Raw genomic sequence first — 17,256 nt, 5'->3', positions numbered from 1 at the left:
TGCAGGGCCCGCAGCCCACCCCTCTACTTCCACATCTTCCTGCACTTCAAGGGGCCTTACATGCATGAACTTGGATGCCCTGGTCTGCATGTCCGACCTTGTCCACTATCACACCCTCCATAAGAGATGGACACATTGGACCAGTGCAACTCAGTGCCATTTGGGCAGGGAACTGCCTGGTTCTGAGTGTCAAGATCATGGACTATAAGGGGTGGGACTCCCTTCACACAGATGCCTCATCTCATAGAAAGGCCACACGGGAGGTGGGGCAGAACTGGTCCTCTAAAAGCACAAGTAACCAGGTCCCAAGGCAGGACTGTCCTCTGCTCTTCCAGGGGTTGTAGTAGGAGCAGGACAGGCAAGAGTCTGAAGCTTTGGCTTCTTATTCAGATTCACCCAGCCTGTGCCATCCCCACAACCTGGGGCCTCTACCTGCCCCTGGTCTCCTGCATTCTACTTCACTTCTGCCTCAGCCCCAGGACCCTCCTCTCACAACAGTCCTCTCCACCTGCAGTCTGACCGGAATCTCCCCGTTTGTTGGAGAGAACGATCGGACAACACTGATGAACATCCGAAACTACAATGTGGCCTTTGAGGAGACCACGTTCCTGAGCTTGAGCAGAGAGGCCCGGGGCTTCCTCATCAAAGTGCTGGTGCAGGACCGGATGTGAGTACGAGACCCCTCATGCCACCCGCCTACTCCTGTTAAGCCTCTGTCCTTAGATATGTAACCCCCAGCTCCTTAGAGGCCCTGTTTTCTCAAACATTTATTAACTATCTGAATAAATGAACAAAAAAATCCCTACTTAATCCTCATTCCTTTACAGGAGACCTACTGCAGAGGAGACTCTAGAACATCCTTGGTTCAAAGTAAGTCTAGTCCTGCCAGTTGGTGGTGGGAGAGGGAGAGAAGACATTATTAGCTCAATTTATTGAACATCTAGTATATGCACTAACTATGCTCTAGTTTATATACATATGATCTATTAGCCTCATAATAGCTCAGTAAAGAAAGGCATAGTTCCCATTGTTGATAAAGAAATTGGACCCCAATTAAGTGATCAAGTTGGGATATAATGGACTCTAAGTCTTGAATCCCCTCCACTCCAGGAGTCCTCTTCAGGGTTCTGTCTGATGCTAGAGATCAGCCCTCATCTTCGTCATTTCTGTATGTCCACCACTGTCTTGTACTGGTCCTCACAGTGTGGTGGGTGGGTGGCCTGTAGGCTCAGCCTCTTATTATGATCTCCGTGAGGACAGGGTTCTCATTCATCTTCAAACCCCAGCACCCCAGAGCACAGTGCTAGGCACAGAGGTGTGAGTTTAGCAACTGAGTCCAGAAAGAACACTTGAATAAACTCCATTGAGTGCTTGCTGTGCTGGGTCAGCTGGAGAATTTGGTCATTCTGCTAGCAGTCCTTGAGGTAAGAGCCTCCTCAGATCAGAAACAAGAGCCATGTGGGTGAGGGTGGCTCAGGGAAGCCTCTGTCTTTGTCCAGACCCCAGCTCCTGATGCCTGGAATGTGGCGTTACATGGAGACAGAAGGGCAACTAGGGGCCAGCCAGGGGCCTAAGATCACAGCCTTCCCAGACAGCCAGTGTACAGGAGAGGACCTTGAGCCCCCGGTATCAGCTCAGAAGCCATTCCTGGGAGCCACCCGATTTCTACCTGTCCCCTTAGATTCAGGGAGTTTGTCCACAAGTGTGCACCCTGACTATGGTAGTTGTCCTGATTGATCAAAGGGAAAGAGGACCCTCAGGAGCCCAGACTCAGTGCTGCCGTTCCATGCCTTCAACCCCCAGTGGACTTTGTCTCTCCATTGCCAAACCTTGAGGGTCTAGGTTAATAGAGAGCTGACCCTCAGGTCCTCTTTCCTGGGTTTGCAGACACAGGCAAAGGGAGCCGAGGTGAGCACAGATCACCTGAAGCTCTTCCTGTCACGTCGGAGGTGGCAGGTGAGTGGCTCAGCCCTGCCTCTGTTCCTTCACCATCTAATTTTCTCTCATCTGGTCTGTTTTCCTTGTGTGCCCTCACCTCCTGCTCCTCTGTGTGTGTTGTCTCAATTCTGGCTTTCCTTATGCCCCCGCCCCTCTGCCTGCCTAGGCCTCCTTCTCCAGGGCTGAGGTGGGCCTGAGGGGTGGCAGTCCTGCCTGGGGGCCCCTCAGGTCTGACTCTAGCACCCTGTCTCCAGCGCTCACAGATCAGTTACAAATGCCACCTGGTGCTGCGCCCCATCCCAGAGTTGCTGCGGTCGCCCCCAGAGAGGGTGTGGGTGGCCATGCCCAGAAGAACACCCCCCAGTGGGGGGCTCTCATCCTCCTCGGACTCGGAAGAGGAAGAGCTGGAGGAGTTGCCCACTGTTCCCCGCCCCCTGCAACCAGAGTTCTCTGGCTCCAGGGTGTCCCTCACAGACATTCCCACTGAGGATGAGGCCCTGGGAACCCCAGAGGCTGGTGCTGCCACTCCCATGGATTGGCAAGAGCTGGGAAGGGCTCCCTCTCAGGACCAGGAGGTTCCCAGCCCTCAGGCCCTCCCCTCTCCAGGCCAGGAGCCCCCAGCTGGGTCCAGTCCCAGGCGGGGAGAGCTCCGCAGGGGTAGCTCCGCTGAGAGCGCCCTGCCCCGGGCTGGGCCGCGGGAGCCGGGCCGGGGCCTGCACAAGGCGGCGTCTGTGGAGCTGCCGCAGCGCAGGAGCCCCAGCCCGGGAGCCACCCGCCTGGCCCGGGGAGGCCTGGGCGAGGGCGAGTACGCCCAGAGGCTGCAGGCGCTGCGTCAGCGGCTGCTACGAGGAGGTCCGGAGGACGGCAAGGTCAGCGGCCTCAGGGGCCCCCTGCTGGAAAGCCTGGGAGGCCGTGCCCGCGACCCCCGAATGGCGCGGGCTGCCTCCAGCGAGGCAGCGCCACACCACCAGCCGCCACCCGAGACGCGGGGCCTGCAAAAGAGCAGCAGCTTCTCGCAGGGAGAGGCGGAGCCTCGGGGGCGGCACCGCCGCGCCGGGGCACCCCTCGAAATCCCTGTAGCCAGGCTTGGGGCCCGCAGGCTACAGGAGTCTCCCTCCTTGTCTGCCCTCAGCGAGGCCCAGCCGCCCAGCCCCGCGCGTCCCAGCGTTCCCAAACCTAGTATCCCCAAACCTAAGGAACCCGCTACTGCCACGCCAGGTGGTTCTTCCCAGCCCTCCGCACCCCTGCCTACCCCCGAGAAGGCCCCAGAGCCCACGCCAGAACCAGGCCGAGCCTCCAGGCCGGCACAGCTCCCCGTGGCTCTGCAAACCCCAGCGCTGCCCCTCACGCCCTATGCCCAGATCATGCAGTCGCTCCAGCTGGCCGGTCACGCCCAGCCCTTACAGAGCCCCCCATCGCCCTCGTCAGAGCCCAAACCCCACGCGGCCGTGTTCGCCAGGGTGGCCTCCCCGCCTCCAGGAGTCCCAGAGAAGCGCTTGCCTTCACCCAGGGCTCCCCCAGTGCTAGTCGAGAAAGCCAGGGTCCCCACGGTACCCCCCAGGCCAGGCAGCAGCCTTAGCAGCAGCATTGAGAACCTAGAGTCAGAGGCGGTGTTCGAAGCCAAGTTCAAGCGCAGCCGCGAATCGCCCCTGTCGCGGGGCCTGCGGCTACTGAGCCGCTCGCGTTCAGAGGAGCGTGGTCCCTTCCGCGGGGCCGAGGACGAGGATGGCATGTACCGGCCCAGCCCGGCGGGAACCCCGCTGGAACTGGTGAGACGGTCAGAGCGCTCGCGCTCAGTGCAGGACCTGAGGGCTGTCGGGGAGCCGGGCCTCGTCCGCCGGCTCTCACTGTCGCTGTCCCAGAAGCTGCGGCGGACTCCGCCCTCACAGCGCCACCCGGCCTGGGAGGCTCGAGGCGGAGACGGGGAGAGCTCAGAGGGCGGCAGCTCAGCGCGGGGCTCCCCGGTCCTGGCGGTGCGCAGGAGGCTCAGCTCCACGCTGGAGCGGCTGTCGAGCAGGTTACAGCGCAGCGGCAGCAGCGAGGACTCCGGAGGCGCCTCGGGCCGCAGCACGCCGCTCTTTGGACGTCTGCGCAGGGCCACCTCCGAAGGCGAGAGTCTGCGACGCCTTGGCATCCCACACAACCAATTGGCCTCTCAGGCCGGTGCCACTACTCCTTCCGCTGAGTCTCTGGGCTCTGAGGCCAGCGCCACCTCGGGCTCCTCAGGTGAGGAAGGGCTAGGCTAGGGGCCAGCAGGTTCCAAGAGCGAAAGAGGTTGGGGTATGCGGAAAGAAGCTCTAGGAGGAGAGGTTGAGGACACCCCAGAAAGAGGCTACAGAGGTGCTGGAGCCCTGAGGGTGGAATTGACAGTGCTGGAGAAGAAGGAGGCTGAGAGGCCGAGGCTGGGACGGAGCAAGGCAGGGGCTAGATGATCTTCTACTTCTCTGGGCTGAGGGCTGCAGGGAGGCTGGAGCCAGCTGGTACTGGCTGGGTAAACAAACGCTCATAGGCCTGGGTCTGCGCAGCTCCAGGGGAAAGCCGAAGCAGGCTCCGCTGGGGCTTCTCGCGGATGCGGAAGGACAAGGGCTTATCACAGCCAAACCTCTCTGCCAGTGTCCAAGAGGACTTGGGTCACCAGTATGTGCCCAGTGAGTCAGGTAAGAGAGACCTGTTGGGTGAGCATATCCCTACCCCCGGCCCAGGGAGCAGTCCTAGCTGGGTGGGAGGTGAGGAGCCTGGGCAGCCAAGGAAGGGGCCTAGAGTCAGGAAAACAACAAGGATAATCATAGCAACAGCTGCCATTAATTAGCAAAGCCAAGTGTCCTATTAAGCACTTTACAACCGCTGTCTCATTCAGTGCTGCAGCATTGTTTAGGAACAATTATTGTCATCATCCTATTTTACAGGTGAGGAAACAGGCTTAGTGATGTGATGCTAAGTAGCTTTTCCAAGTGGCAGAGCTAGTAAGTGGAGCAGCCAGAGTTGAACTGTGTGACCCTCTGCAGCCAGGGCCCAGAGTGGCTTCGGGGCACTGGATTTGGGCTTTTCTTTAGCCTCTTCTCTCATGGGAGACTCTAGAAGGTTTCTGTACCTGGGTATGGTTTTGAAGGAACCTGAGCTCCTGACTGCCCCCATGGCCACCTTCAAGTGTGTGTCCTTGAGTGTACACTCAAAGAAACACTTTGTCTCCCAGCCTTACTTGTGCCCCCAATTCTCCATTTTTCTACAGCCTGGAACACCTGGCTGCCCTCCTTGCCCCTTCCTTCCACAGAAGGCACATCTGTGAGGAAAAGCAGTCTTCAGGGCTGTTTGCTGGCGGGGAGGGGGCCTGGGGTATGCACTGGCTTGTTTCTTGCCCTAGTGTACTGGGGCTGCAGGGAGAGAGGCTTTCTCCACCTAGGGTCACCCTACCTGGAAAAGGGCCTTTACTCAAGGACAGCAAGCAAAGGCTTTGGGATGCCAAGTGTTCCAGACCAGCAGGAAAGACGGGAGCCGACCACCAAACAAGTCTGTGCATGATCTTTATAAGCCACCAGCTCCATTCTTGCCCAGTTCCTGGTTGAACTGCTCAGAATGGCTCTAGCCTGGCCTCAGCTAGGCTTGAGGGGACTGTGTCCAGCCGGTATTGAGTGAAGGGGAGGGAGGGAGGCCAGTTGGTGGGGGGAGGGTGGAACAGGAGGGGGAAAGAAGGAAAACATCCAGCAGAGAGGACTGGGGACAGCTGATCCCTTCCCACCTGGGGCCTCCCTCCCTCTCCGTTTTGCTTGTGCAGCTGATTCCCTGCCCAGCAGTGTCCCCTGACCTCATCCTCTCCCAGTAGGAAAAAGCCTGTCCTGTGTCCACTTCACCAACCAGGGCTGGCCCTGGGGGAATGGTGGTAGGGCTGGCAGCACTGGCTCAGGTCACCTTTCACCTCTCTTCCTGCCCACTTGGTCTGGAGGCAGCTGTTGATGAAAATATGTTCACATTACATTGGAGCCTCAGAGGGGAACAATGGGTACAGGCAGTCAGGGGAGTGCAGGCTGTTATCCTGGCCATCCACTCCCACTAAGTATTCCTCTCCTGCCTGCTCATCCCCACTCACACTCCCTCCTGCTTCTTCAGACAGGCAGGAGCCGGGGCTCCCATGGGTCTCTGTGCGCAGGTGATAAAAATCCCCTCATCCCCTGTGGTCAGAACAAGATTTGGGGGTTTTCTAAAGGGCAATTCTAAGGATCACAAACCTAGCTTCTCATGGCACTAAGTAGTCACAGGCCAACTACACTGGAGCAAAGATCCTGGCCCCAGGATCATGGGCAAAGTTACCAGTCCACGGTAAACCAATAGGCAAGGTCACCGGTCCATGGTAAAGCAACTTCTCTGCTTTGCTGAAACAGCCTGTTTTCTGAGTTCTGCTTCTGGCTCTTCTGCTAGACATATTACCAAGAGAACACCATAATAGAATGTTTATGAGTACTTGTTTCATGCCAGACACATACTAAGCACTTTGTATGAGTCTCTTAATTCTCACAACAACTCTCTGAGCTTGGTATTATTATTATTTTCCTCATTTTGCAGATAAGAAATGGAGCTTCTGAGACAGTATATGACTTACCCAAAGACAAATAGATACTCCTGTGTGTGTATGTTGGTGGTGGTGGGAGTACTGGGGATTGAACCCAGGGGCGCTCTAGCACTGAGCATCCCCAGCACTTTTTATTTTTTGAGACAGAGTATAAGTTGCCTAGGCTGGCTTCAAACTTGTGATCTTAACAGGCTTACACCACCATGCCTGGCTAGGATGGTGTTTCTTGCCATTTCAAAAGTTCTTCTTCCTTAGTTGACCTAAAGGAGGAAGTGGAAGGTCTAGGAGTCTGACACTACAGGGGCAAGAAGGCTGGCATACTTCCAGGGGCTGCTCATGATATGTTGACTTCAGGTCTTTTGAGACTACATTCTGATGGGAGAATCTATGTTCAGTCTCAGATCAGGTCACCGCCTACTTTCCCTTCCCTTCTCACTTACCTGTAGTGCCCAGGAGTGGGCAGTGCAGAATCTTAACTGTTAACATTTTTCACTATTTGTTTTTATTTTATCTGACAAATGCTTATAGAGCACTTAGCTCCAGACCCTGCTCTAAGTGATTTGCACATACAAGGTATGTCCCACGCATCTTCAATAACCATTGCAAGGAAAAGGTAGTCTGCACATGCTGAGGGCCTGGGGAAAGTGATGCTCACCCCAGAGAAAATTCTCAGGCATGGACTGAGTTCCCCTTCCCACATCTGGGTGGGAAGAGACAGCCTTGCACTCTGCTCCATGCAGCAGCGCTTCAGGGCTCACAAACATGCACCCACCCCTCCCTCAGAAAGTGGCCCGGGGCCTGCATACACTGGCTGTCTTTGCTCTCCTTTTAGACTTCCCCCCAGTCTTCCACATCAAACTCAAGGACCAGGTGCTGCTGGAGGGGGAGGCAGCCACCCTGCTCTGCCTGCCAGCTGCCTGTCCTGCTCCCCGAATCTCCTGGATGAAAGGTAAGGAGATTATGGGGATTGCTGCCAGAAACTCAAATGCAGGAGATGGGAGAGGCCAGGCCTTGGGGTGACCATGGTTCAGGGGAGGCTGGGGGCAGGGGCATGTGCACAGGAGAGGGGTCTCAACATGTACTGCCTCACTCAGCAGCCCCCTCCTGCTCCTCCCTGCCCTAGACAAGCAGTCCCTTCAGTCAGAGCCTTCGGTGGTCATCGTGTCCTGCAAAGATGGAAGGCAGCTGCTGAGCATCCCCCGGGCGGGCAAGCGACATGCCGGGCTGTATGAGTGCTCAGCCACCAATGTCCTGGGCAGCATCACCAGCTCCTGTACTGTGGCTGTGGCCCGTGAGTCTGGGGCAGGGCCCCAGTGGGGAGTGATGGGGACAGTGGAGTGGGGCTTAATAGGCCCTTAGCTGGAGTATCACTGAGCCTCTCTCCCTCTTACCAGGTGTCCCAGGAAAACTAGCTCCTCCTGAGGTGCCCCAGACCTATCAGGACACGGCACTGGTGCTGTGGAAGCCGGGAGACAGCCGGGCTCCTTGCACGTACACACTGGAGCGGCGGGTGGATGGTGAGGAACAAGGCAGGACGGTGAGGGGAGGAAGGTGGCCGGTGGCAAGTAAGGGGAGTCTGGGAAGGCAAGTGTCCTGCTTACCCAGAGGTCCCTTCCCATGTTCTTAGACAGTATTTGGAGCTTGGGCCTCCCCTTCTGTGGCCTTATACCCGCCCCTATGCTGCCCACAGGGGAGTCTACCTGGCACCCCGTGAGCTCAGGCATCCCTGATTGTTACTACAACGTGACACACCTGCCCATTGGTGTAACTGTGAGGTTCCGCGTGGCCTGTGCCAACCGTGCTGGGCAGGGCCCCTTCAGCAACCCTTCTGAGAAGGTCCTCGTCAGGGGCATTCAAGGTCAGTGGCTGGAGGGGGTGACAGGAGAAAGAAGGGGAGCCTGAGTCCTGGGTCTTTCCCTTGCTTGGAGCATGGTGGCTTTGCCCCCAGGACACATGGTGATGATTTTCTTTGTTTCTTCTTAGATTCTTCAGCTCGGCCATCTGCTGCTCACCAAGATGCCCCTGTTACCTCAGGGCCAGCCAGGGCCCAGCCTCCTGACTCTCCTACCTCACTGACCCTGACCCCAGCTCCCCCAGCCCCCCAGTCAGCCTCTCTCAGCCCCTCAGCCCCTCTCACGCCCCCCAGCCAAGCCTGGTCGTCACTCAAGGCTGTGGGTCCACCACCCCAAACCCCCCCACGAAAGCACAGGGGCCTGCAGGCCACTCAGCAACCAGAGCCCACCCTACCCAGTGCCCAGGTCACCCTAAGTGAGCCCAAGTCTTTTGTTCCTGACACTGGGACAGGGACTCCAACCTCCACCCCTCAAGCAGTTAAACCAGCGTCTTCCTCCACTCCCCTGTATATGGTGACTTCCTTTGTGTCTGCACCCCCAGCCCCCGAGCCCCCAGCCCCTGAGCCCCCTCCTGAGCTCACCAAGGTGACTGTGCGGAGCCTCAGCCCAGGCAAAGAGGTGGTCAGCTCCCCTGGGGGCGGCCCCCCCAGGTCCCCCACACCAGAGGGCACTACTCTGAGACAGGGCCTCCCTCAGAAACCCTACACCTTCCTGGAAGAAAAAGCCAGGCAAGTAGGACCAGGGAAGGGAAGGAGGGAAGAACGGGGAGAGAGTTGGATGTAGGGAACATAGCCGGGGAGAGCCCAGCAGACTGTCCTGGCCAGCCTTGGGGAAAGGTGCTAAGATTCAGGTCCTTGGAACTGTTGAGTTCAGGGCTGGGGATGTGACTCAGTTGCAGAGCACTTGCCCAGCATGTGCAAGGCCTGGGCTCAATCCCAGCATGCAAAACACAAAATAAGTTGTGAGTTCAGATGTGCCAGGTGCCGTCCTGAGCTTGATAGCCACATGCTGTCAATCCTTATCAGGTAGAGGAGGCACTACCCTACTGTCATCACCCATCCCACAGGTGGGAGGAGAGCTGAGGTTGGAGAGCATATGGGAGCTGCCCAGGGTAGAGAACCAGGAATGCAGAGGTGGATGTTCCCAGGACTGAGCTCTAGAGCCCACAGGGGAACCCACTGCATTCTTATCCCCTTAGTCCTCACAAGGAATATGCCCCTGAACCTGTGGTGTCCCCCTACCCACACAGGGGCCGCTTTGGTGTTGTGCGAGCATGCCGGGAGAATGCCACAGGCCGTACATTTGTGGCCAAGATTGTGCCATATGCAGCAGAGGGCAAACGGCAAGTCCTGCAGGAATACGAAGTGCTCCGGACACTGCACCACGAGCGACTCATGTCCCTGCACGAGGCCTACATCACCCCTCGGTACCTTGTGCTCATTGCTGAGAGCTGCGGCAACCGGGAACTCCTCTGTGGGCTCAGTGACAGGTAGCCAGACTTTCTGGGGCAGCAGGGAGCAAAAGCAGGGGAGGCTGGGCTGGGAGATCTCCCACTTGGCCTTTGCCACCCCCAGGTTCCGGTATTCTGAAGATGACGTGGCCACCTATGTGGTGCAGCTGCTACAAGGTCTGGACTATCTCCATGGCCGCCATGTGTTACACCTGGACATCAAGCCGGACAATCTGCTGCTGGCCCCTGACAACACCCTCAAGATTGTGGACTTTGGCAGCGCCCAACCCTACAACCCCCAGGCCCTGCGACCCCTTGGCCACCGCACGGGCACGCTGGAGTTCATGGGTGAGGGGACCAGCTGCCAGCTGGGGGTGGGGGGGGGATTGGGTACTGCCAAAGGTGCAGCCTCCAGGGCTCACCCCACTTCACATACATATCTACCATTGATTGTGTGCTTACTGTATGCAAGCAATGAACTAAGTTCTTAACGTGAATTTTTAAAATTGATTTTCACAATGGCCCTGGAGTTTGGCAAAGTATTACCTACTTTTTACAGATGAGGAAACAGAAACACACTGAACTTAAGTGTTTGTCCAATCAGTTATAAATGGTAGAAGTGAGATTTGCTAAGACTAGAAAGACAGAAGAATCTATTATTATTTATATAAATAAGGAAAACCAGCTGCCATTCAGCTAGCTCCTAAATGTTTGATGTTTATTATCTCTATTCCTTAGAGCTATTCTACAAGCCCCACTTTACAGACCAGACAGTGAGGGTTTAATAAATCACCCAGAGTCCCATAGCTAAGAGGGGCAGGCCTGGGATTAAAGCCAGCCAGGTTGGTTTCAAAGGCTTTTAATCTTGGTGTTGGCCACTCTCTTTTTGAATGGGAGTCCTACCTTGGAGCTGATCCAGGGGAGCTAAATGACCCTGCTTCTCCACTCCTCTAGAGTTCTGGGGACCTCCATCATTCAGTGTCCAGGCTAATTCCTCAGATGGCCCATATCTCTCCTGGGAGCCACTCCTGCTTCTGTCCTGTCTGCTAATATCTAAGGCCTACTGTTGTGATTGTCCCCATAATCTGGTGACTTGAGCATTATCCTGCTCCTCTAACCCCCAAGAACCTCCCTGCCTCTTCCTTCTCCCCTGTCACTGGGAAGCTGGGTCAGCTTGGCCTCTGTCTCCTCTAGCTCCTGAGATGGTGAAGGGAGAACCCATTGGCTCTGCCACAGATATCTGGGGAGCAGGTGTGCTCACCTACATCATGTAAGTTCCCTGGGCCCTGCTCCAGCCACTTCTGCTCTCTTTCTGCCTACACATTCTCCTTCCTGTCTTGCCTCCCTAGCACATCCCTAGGAACAGGTTGGTACTGTGCCCCCCAGCATCCCCACATGAATGTCCCCCAGGCCTGGGAGTTGACCCTCAGTCCACTAAGGTAGAAAAGCAATGAGTGGCAGATTTGGGGCTATTTCAACTTATCTGTCTTCTAAAACAGGCTCAGTGGACACTCTCCATTCTATGAGCCAGACCCCCAAGAAACAGAGGCTCGGATTGTGGGGGGCCGTTTTGATGCCTTCCAGCTATACCCCAACACATCCCAGAGTGCCACCCTCTTCTTGCGAAAGGTTCTCTCAGTACATCCCTGGTAAGTGGGCCCCCTACCTGCCAACCCCTTCTGCCTTACCTGCCCCTGGGTACAGACTGCCCTGGTCCCACCTGCCTTAACAGTATATTCCTGTTTCTGCTTCTGGGCAGTCGCATTATTCTCCATTTAAAGTCCCTAACAGCCCTTTGAGAGGCAGAATCGCCAGCCTCATTCCAGACACTGGGAAACTGAGCTCTGGGGTTGTCCAGTATCACCCACATGGTGGAGGAATCAGGATTGACATGTGGATCTGGGGGAGGACAGAGCCCAAGGACATCCGGAGTCATCAGTTCTGGCTCACTGTCCCTGGCTTGGCCTGGCAGGAGCCGGCCTTCCCTGCAGGACTGCCTGGCCCACCCGTGGCTGCAGGATGCCTATCTGATGAAGCTGCGCCGCCAGACACTCACCTTTACCACCAACCGACTCAAGGAGTTTCTGGGCGAGCAGCGGCGCCGCAGGGCTGAGGCCGCCACCCACCACAAGGTGCTGCTCCGTTCCTACCCTGGCAGCCCCTAGCATCATGGACCACAGCCTGGCCGTGGGCTTCAACTTGGGGTTCCCACCAATGTCAAGGGACATTCCAGGGCCCATGCTGAACCGGGTGGGCCCAGGGCTTCGGATACCACCAGCAGCAACATCTGGCCGGGTTATTACCTCATGGACCTGCAGGGATAGAGGCTCTAGGGCTTCGGCCTGATGCCACTCCCAGCCAGAGCCAGAGCAGAAGACCCCATTGGGCAGGGGTGGGAACAGAAAGAGGGACAAGAGGGATTGAGGAAGTGAAGAGGAAGATACGGAAGACAGGCAGAGAGACTCTAGGAAGGTTCTGGGGGTGGGAGGCATATTGCATCTCAGGGAGAATCCAGGAGGGTGAGAGTCTGGAGAGGAAGACAAGGAAGGAGCCCCAGGTGTCAGGGACACAGGCTGAGAATGTCAGTGAGGCAGGGACTGGACACAGAGACAGTACCAGGAGTTCTGAGCCAGGGTGTGAGAGAGGGCAGCAAGGTGGGAGGAGAGGACAGCAAACTCAGGGGGGACGAGGGGAGGGATGGGCCAGCAGCGGCATCTCCAGAAGCAGAGAAGAGAAATGCTGAGAGCCCCAGGCAAGTGGCCATGCAAGCAGTCCTTCTGTCCCAGCGGATGCAGCTCTGGGCGCTCTCTGCTGGCCCAAGGATGTCCCCACTGTCCCTCCATGACCTTTGCCTTTCCTGTTCATATTTATTTATTTATTGACTTTTATGAAGTTTTCCTTTCCATCCAATCCCTATTGCTCATGTTATCCTGACCATTCCCCCAGCCATCCAGCTGTCTGTGCAGCTCTCTGTCTGTCTGTCACAAGGAAAATAAAAACGGCAAGCAGCAGGACCTATGTGTGGTCTCTTGGGGAGGGCTGGCTAGTGGGGACTGAGTTTGGGGACAAAGGCATTTGTCCTTCTCTGGGCCACTGAAGACACATTCAAGGGTATACCAGCTCTTACCCTGGGACCTCCTACCCTGTCCCCTGATCCTCAAGGCCCCTTATCCCTCCTTATTCCTAGAGAGAAGGGAGACTACAGTCTGCTTCTCAACCCATAGTTTCTAGAAAGCTTCCAATCCTACTGAACCCCTCACCCACAACCTCTAACTGGATTCTGGTAACCCCACCTCTGCTCATTGTCCCCTCATCATAACTTGAGGAATGCTGGCTCTGGAATGAACTAGCTTATCCCAGTCCTGGCTCAGCTTCCTTCACTCTGGTCCTGTGCCCTGGGATAGTGGGGTTTCATCCTGAAGACTGGCAAGAGGAGGCTGTGTAAAGAGCTACAGGAGAAACCCGAACACGCCCCAGCCTCACTCAAGCTCCCAGTGTTAACAGACAGAGCGGAACACATGGAGCAGCTGTGGGTACTTGACACACCAGCCTGGACCTTCTGGTCCTCGTGGCAAGTTAGGTCTGCTGTCTGCTAAGGCACCCTGACTCTGGCCACTCACCTGCAATGCTACAGAATGGTTATTGATCCTAGAACTGAGCTGCTCTGCCCTGGAATGAGTAGGGAGAGTGAAGCCAGGCTTCCTTGTGTCTAGAAGGATGATTCTCCCATTGAAAACTCTGTTATTGGCAAAGTAAAAGGAACAAAGCCTCCAACCATGAGCAGAGAGACTGGCATTGTCGTGCTATTGATTTGAGTCTGAGGGCCCCTTGGCTCCAGCTTCAACTGCCCTTTGCCCAGCCCAGCCCAGCCTCTGTGGCTTCTCAGAACCACAGGGAAGAGACAAGCCCCATCATCATAAACTAACTGGATGTTAAAACCAGCTGGAAGGGATGAGAGAGACACCTTGCCCACTTGTCATTTTAGTGATGAAGATATACAGTTTGCCTGTGAGATTCTCCAATCTCCTACATGCTGCAAATGTTTTGTATAAAAATGAGGTGCCTGAACTCATATCTTGATAAATGGTAAAATTTCTTCCCCGTCCCCTTTCTGATCTGGAGCTCCTTTCCCATCTCCATTGGAAATGGCATGTGAACTGTTTATTCCAAACCTGGAGGAGCAAAGGTAATTTATGTCAGTAGAGCTGTGTCAAAATTGTTCTGATCAGAAGGTGACAGTGTGGGCTGGGTGTGTAGTTCAGTGATAGAGCTTGTCTAGCATGTATGAGACCCTGGGTTCCATCCCCAGCACCACAAAATTATAAAAAAGAAAGGGACAATGTTCCACACCTGGTTAGATAGTTACAATTAACAGAAGCAATGCTCCTACCTGGGCCCCTGCACTGATAGACTGAACTCCAGGCATGCCCCTGAGGAATTTATGTGAACCCCTTCACCCCAGATAGTCTGGTGAAACTATGCACTGGTTTAAGCCTCAAAAGGGAATGGCAGACCTAGGGTTGGGGACTCAGTAGTAGTACTAATCTCCAAGGACCGCACAGATCAGCCAAACCCTACCTTGTCATATCCAGGGGAGTGAGTGGGGATGGCAATGTCATGGGAGAGGTTGTTCTCAAAAATCATTCCTGTCCCCTCTGGATTTACCTCCATTTACCACCAGGGGGCACAGTGCAGAAATGACTACCGCAGACTCCTGGGGTAAGGGTGGGGGTAGGGGAAGAGTAAGGCCTTTCCCAATTGGTCTTGACAGCCACTTAGCCCTATCATGATTGGCTATATGAACCACAAAGTCCGAGGCTACTCTGGCTTCATTCTGGGACACCCACAAAAACACTTGCACCCCCTTAACCTACCATGTGGGAAGCACAGATGTGGGATTACATGGAAGCTGAATTGAGTGTCAACTGCTCCAGCGGTGAGCTGAGTCTCTTTCTGGCTAGGGACCATGACTGGTCCCCCAGGGAGTGGGATGGATACCCCAGTCCCTGGAAGGGATGGGGCAGCATCCAGTTGTCCAGCTGTCTAGGCGCTGACATATAGTGTACCCAGGGCCGCTCGAGTTTCCCCTCCTGGGCCTGTACCAGCAGCTGAGCCAGCATCCCAGGCATCCTCAGGCTATATAAGGAACCTGCTTGGGTCAAGGGGCGGGGGCTGGGGTCCCGGGGGGCTTGAGGCAATCACCCCAAACAAGGCAAGGAAGAGAGCGATGTATAAAACCAGGGCCTGGGGCTGATTACCTGCCTGCACCCTTACTGTGCCATCAGAAGGGCTCTGGGCCGCTTGCAACCAGCCAGTCGCCTGAAGTCCCAAAGTCAACCCCTCCAGGGTGAGTTCACTCCCCAGAGAAGCCTCAGATATTCCCATCCCCCAGGATGTTTAGATCGGGCAGGAAAAGGGCTGAAGAGCTTCTGGCTCAATCCGGATCCCATGTTCATTGTCCACTCACCAGATGTCCAAAGCAGCTCCTGCCAAAAAACCAGCAGCCCCACCTCCAGGATGTACCCTGGATATTAACGACCCTCAGGTTCAGAGCGCTGCCATTCGCATCCAGGCCTCTTACCGGGGCCACAGGTGAGGAGGCCACAGGTGAAGGGTACCCGCCTCGAGCCTTCAACAGGAAGGAAGCTGTAGCTTCCTGAATTGGGGTAGGGGTGTGCCCTTGAGGACATCACCAGGGCCCCTGGATTTAAGGAAGGGAGGTTACTGAGTTGCAGCCAGATGGCTGGCAAAAGGGGATCATTTTATTAGGGTTAACAGTGCAGGGACAGCCCCTTCCTATCCACTCCCATTTCCCTGTTCATGGATGTGGTGGGTCAAGGGGGTGGGCAGGAGACAGTGTGAGGGAGGACTGGGTTGGAGAAGGGCAGGAGCCATGTCATGGTAGCTCTGGGTCCTGACCGCGCCCGCGGGGTAGGTCCAGGAAGGAGTTGCGCGAGAAAGGGCCGCCGCGGGTGCTGGAGCCACTGAAGGACGTGGTGCTGATCGAGGGCAGCGCTGCCAAGTTGACTTGCCGCATTTCGGCTTTCCCTGACCCGTTCATCCGCTGGAGCAAGGACGGCAAGGAACTGCGCGACGGGCCCAAGTACCGCTACGTCTTCGAGGACCCTGACGTTGTGGCACTGGTGGTGCGCGACGGCGAACTAGCAGACCTGGGCCAATATAGCATCAACGTAACCAACCCTTTCGGCCAGTGCTCAGACTCGGCGCGCATCCTCGTGGAAGGTACGCGACCTCCGCGCAAGCCAGGGCGCAAACAGCACCACCCCGAGGGTGCCTACAGCTGGGTCCAGACCCGCGCAGTAATTGCTGGGCCTAGCAGAATCTGGGTAGGGTTCTGGCGAGTTTATCAGCCTGGTTCGCATCACCGCGTTGGCAGTGGACATCTTTCCCTATCTCGGGATCTGGCCCCACCCGAGAAGTCAGCTGTGGGCTTTGATCACAGGATTCCAAGGCCCCAGGGTCAAAGGACGAGGCAGAGACATAAACAAGGTTAGAGTGGGTTTTCTGGCTCGCAAACGAGGGCAATTTACACTACTCAGATCTGCCTCTAAGCACAGCAGATATGTGAACATTCCCAAATTTCCACCCGCTGTATCTCTTTTGATCTCTCTTCAGCCCCTTGAAGTAGGAGGTTCAGGGATAAGTTCCCTTTAACAGCTAAGGAGATGAAACCAGAGACTAACGATTTGTTCTATGTCACTGGGAGTTTAAATGCACCGTGTTTTTTAATTAATTAATTTTTTAATGCACCTCGTATTTAGAGCTGGATATTAGCTGAGAGGTGAGGCCACTGTCCCACCTCACCTCACGGGGTCGCGTTCCCCTCCCCTTCCTCTAGTACCCGCTAAGATTCAAAAGGGACCGGACAACACTAAAGCACGCAAAGGCACCACGGTAACGCTGACCGCGGAGATCATGGGAGAGCCTCCACCAGACGTGGGTTGGACTAAGGACGGGGAGGACATCGAGGAGGACGACAGGCAAGGGCCAGTACCTGAGGACAAGGGCCGGGCCTGGGGCTGGAATCTGGCTGAACTCTGCCCAGAAACCGGCTGGGAGAGGGTTGAGGGAGAGGAACTGGGAGGCAAAGAACAGGGCTGGCTAATTAGCGGGACCCAGTACTCCTGTAAACTGACCCGCAGCCCCGCCTCCCTCTGCCCACTCCTTCCCCAGGGTGTTCTTCGAGATCGGTACTACTACCACGACGCTGACCATTCGCCGGGCCACACCTCAGGACAGCGGCAAGTACGAAGTGTACGTGGAGAACAGCCTGGGCATGGATCAGAGCTTCGCTCGCGTGGACGTGGCCTGAAAGGGACCCTCAAACCTTTCGCCCTGGCTTCAAGCCTAGGGGTGGGTGGGGACCGTCAGCCCTCCTCTTCTTGCTTAATAAAGCTGCTCTCTGACCCCCTGTGTCTATTCGGTTCTTC

General features: G+C 56.0%; 2 protein-coding genes across 2 annotated transcripts in view; both read left to right on the top strand.

The window, feature by feature from the left end:
• The window catches only part of Speg (striated muscle enriched protein kinase), a 55,462-nt gene extending 42,646 nt beyond the window's left edge, over nucleotides 1-12,816 (top strand). Inside the window, exons 27-41 of the mRNA XM_027942026.2 lie at nucleotides 515-667; nucleotides 828-870; nucleotides 1,888-1,956; nucleotides 2,193-4,164; nucleotides 4,464-4,595; nucleotides 7,335-7,451; nucleotides 7,626-7,793; nucleotides 7,897-8,019; nucleotides 8,193-8,360; nucleotides 8,486-9,083; nucleotides 9,605-9,844; nucleotides 9,930-10,153; nucleotides 11,000-11,075; nucleotides 11,305-11,454; nucleotides 11,778-12,816. Coding sequence (XP_027797827.2) covers nucleotides 515-667; nucleotides 828-870; nucleotides 1,888-1,956; nucleotides 2,193-4,164; nucleotides 4,464-4,595; nucleotides 7,335-7,451; nucleotides 7,626-7,793; nucleotides 7,897-8,019; nucleotides 8,193-8,360; nucleotides 8,486-9,083; nucleotides 9,605-9,844; nucleotides 9,930-10,153; nucleotides 11,000-11,075; nucleotides 11,305-11,454; nucleotides 11,778-11,970 — 4,426 coding nt within the window. The 3' untranslated portion in view covers nucleotides 11,971-12,816. The remainder of the gene's footprint in view (nucleotides 1-514; nucleotides 668-827; nucleotides 871-1,887; nucleotides 1,957-2,192; nucleotides 4,165-4,463; nucleotides 4,596-7,334; nucleotides 7,452-7,625; nucleotides 7,794-7,896; nucleotides 8,020-8,192; nucleotides 8,361-8,485; nucleotides 9,084-9,604; nucleotides 9,845-9,929; nucleotides 10,154-10,999; nucleotides 11,076-11,304; nucleotides 11,455-11,777) is intronic.
• Nucleotides 12,817-15,275: 2,459 nt separating this feature from the next.
• Spegnb (SPEG neighbor) lies at nucleotides 15,276-17,138 on the top strand. The gene is made up of 4 exons (XM_027941679.2): nucleotides 15,276-15,397; nucleotides 15,741-16,048; nucleotides 16,665-16,806; nucleotides 17,000-17,138. Exons 1-4 carry the CDS (start codon nucleotides 15,276-15,278, stop codon nucleotides 17,136-17,138), a joined length of 711 nt encoding a protein of 236 aa, XP_027797480.1.
• Nucleotides 17,139-17,256: the final 118 nt, after the last annotated feature.

This window comes from Marmota flaviventris, chromosome 11, assembly GCF_047511675.1.
Source record: "Marmota flaviventris isolate mMarFla1 chromosome 11, mMarFla1.hap1, whole genome shotgun sequence".
Taxonomy (NCBI): Eukaryota; Metazoa; Chordata; class Mammalia; order Rodentia; family Sciuridae; genus Marmota; species Marmota flaviventris.
This window is presented reverse-complemented; position numbering and strand designations above follow the sequence as displayed.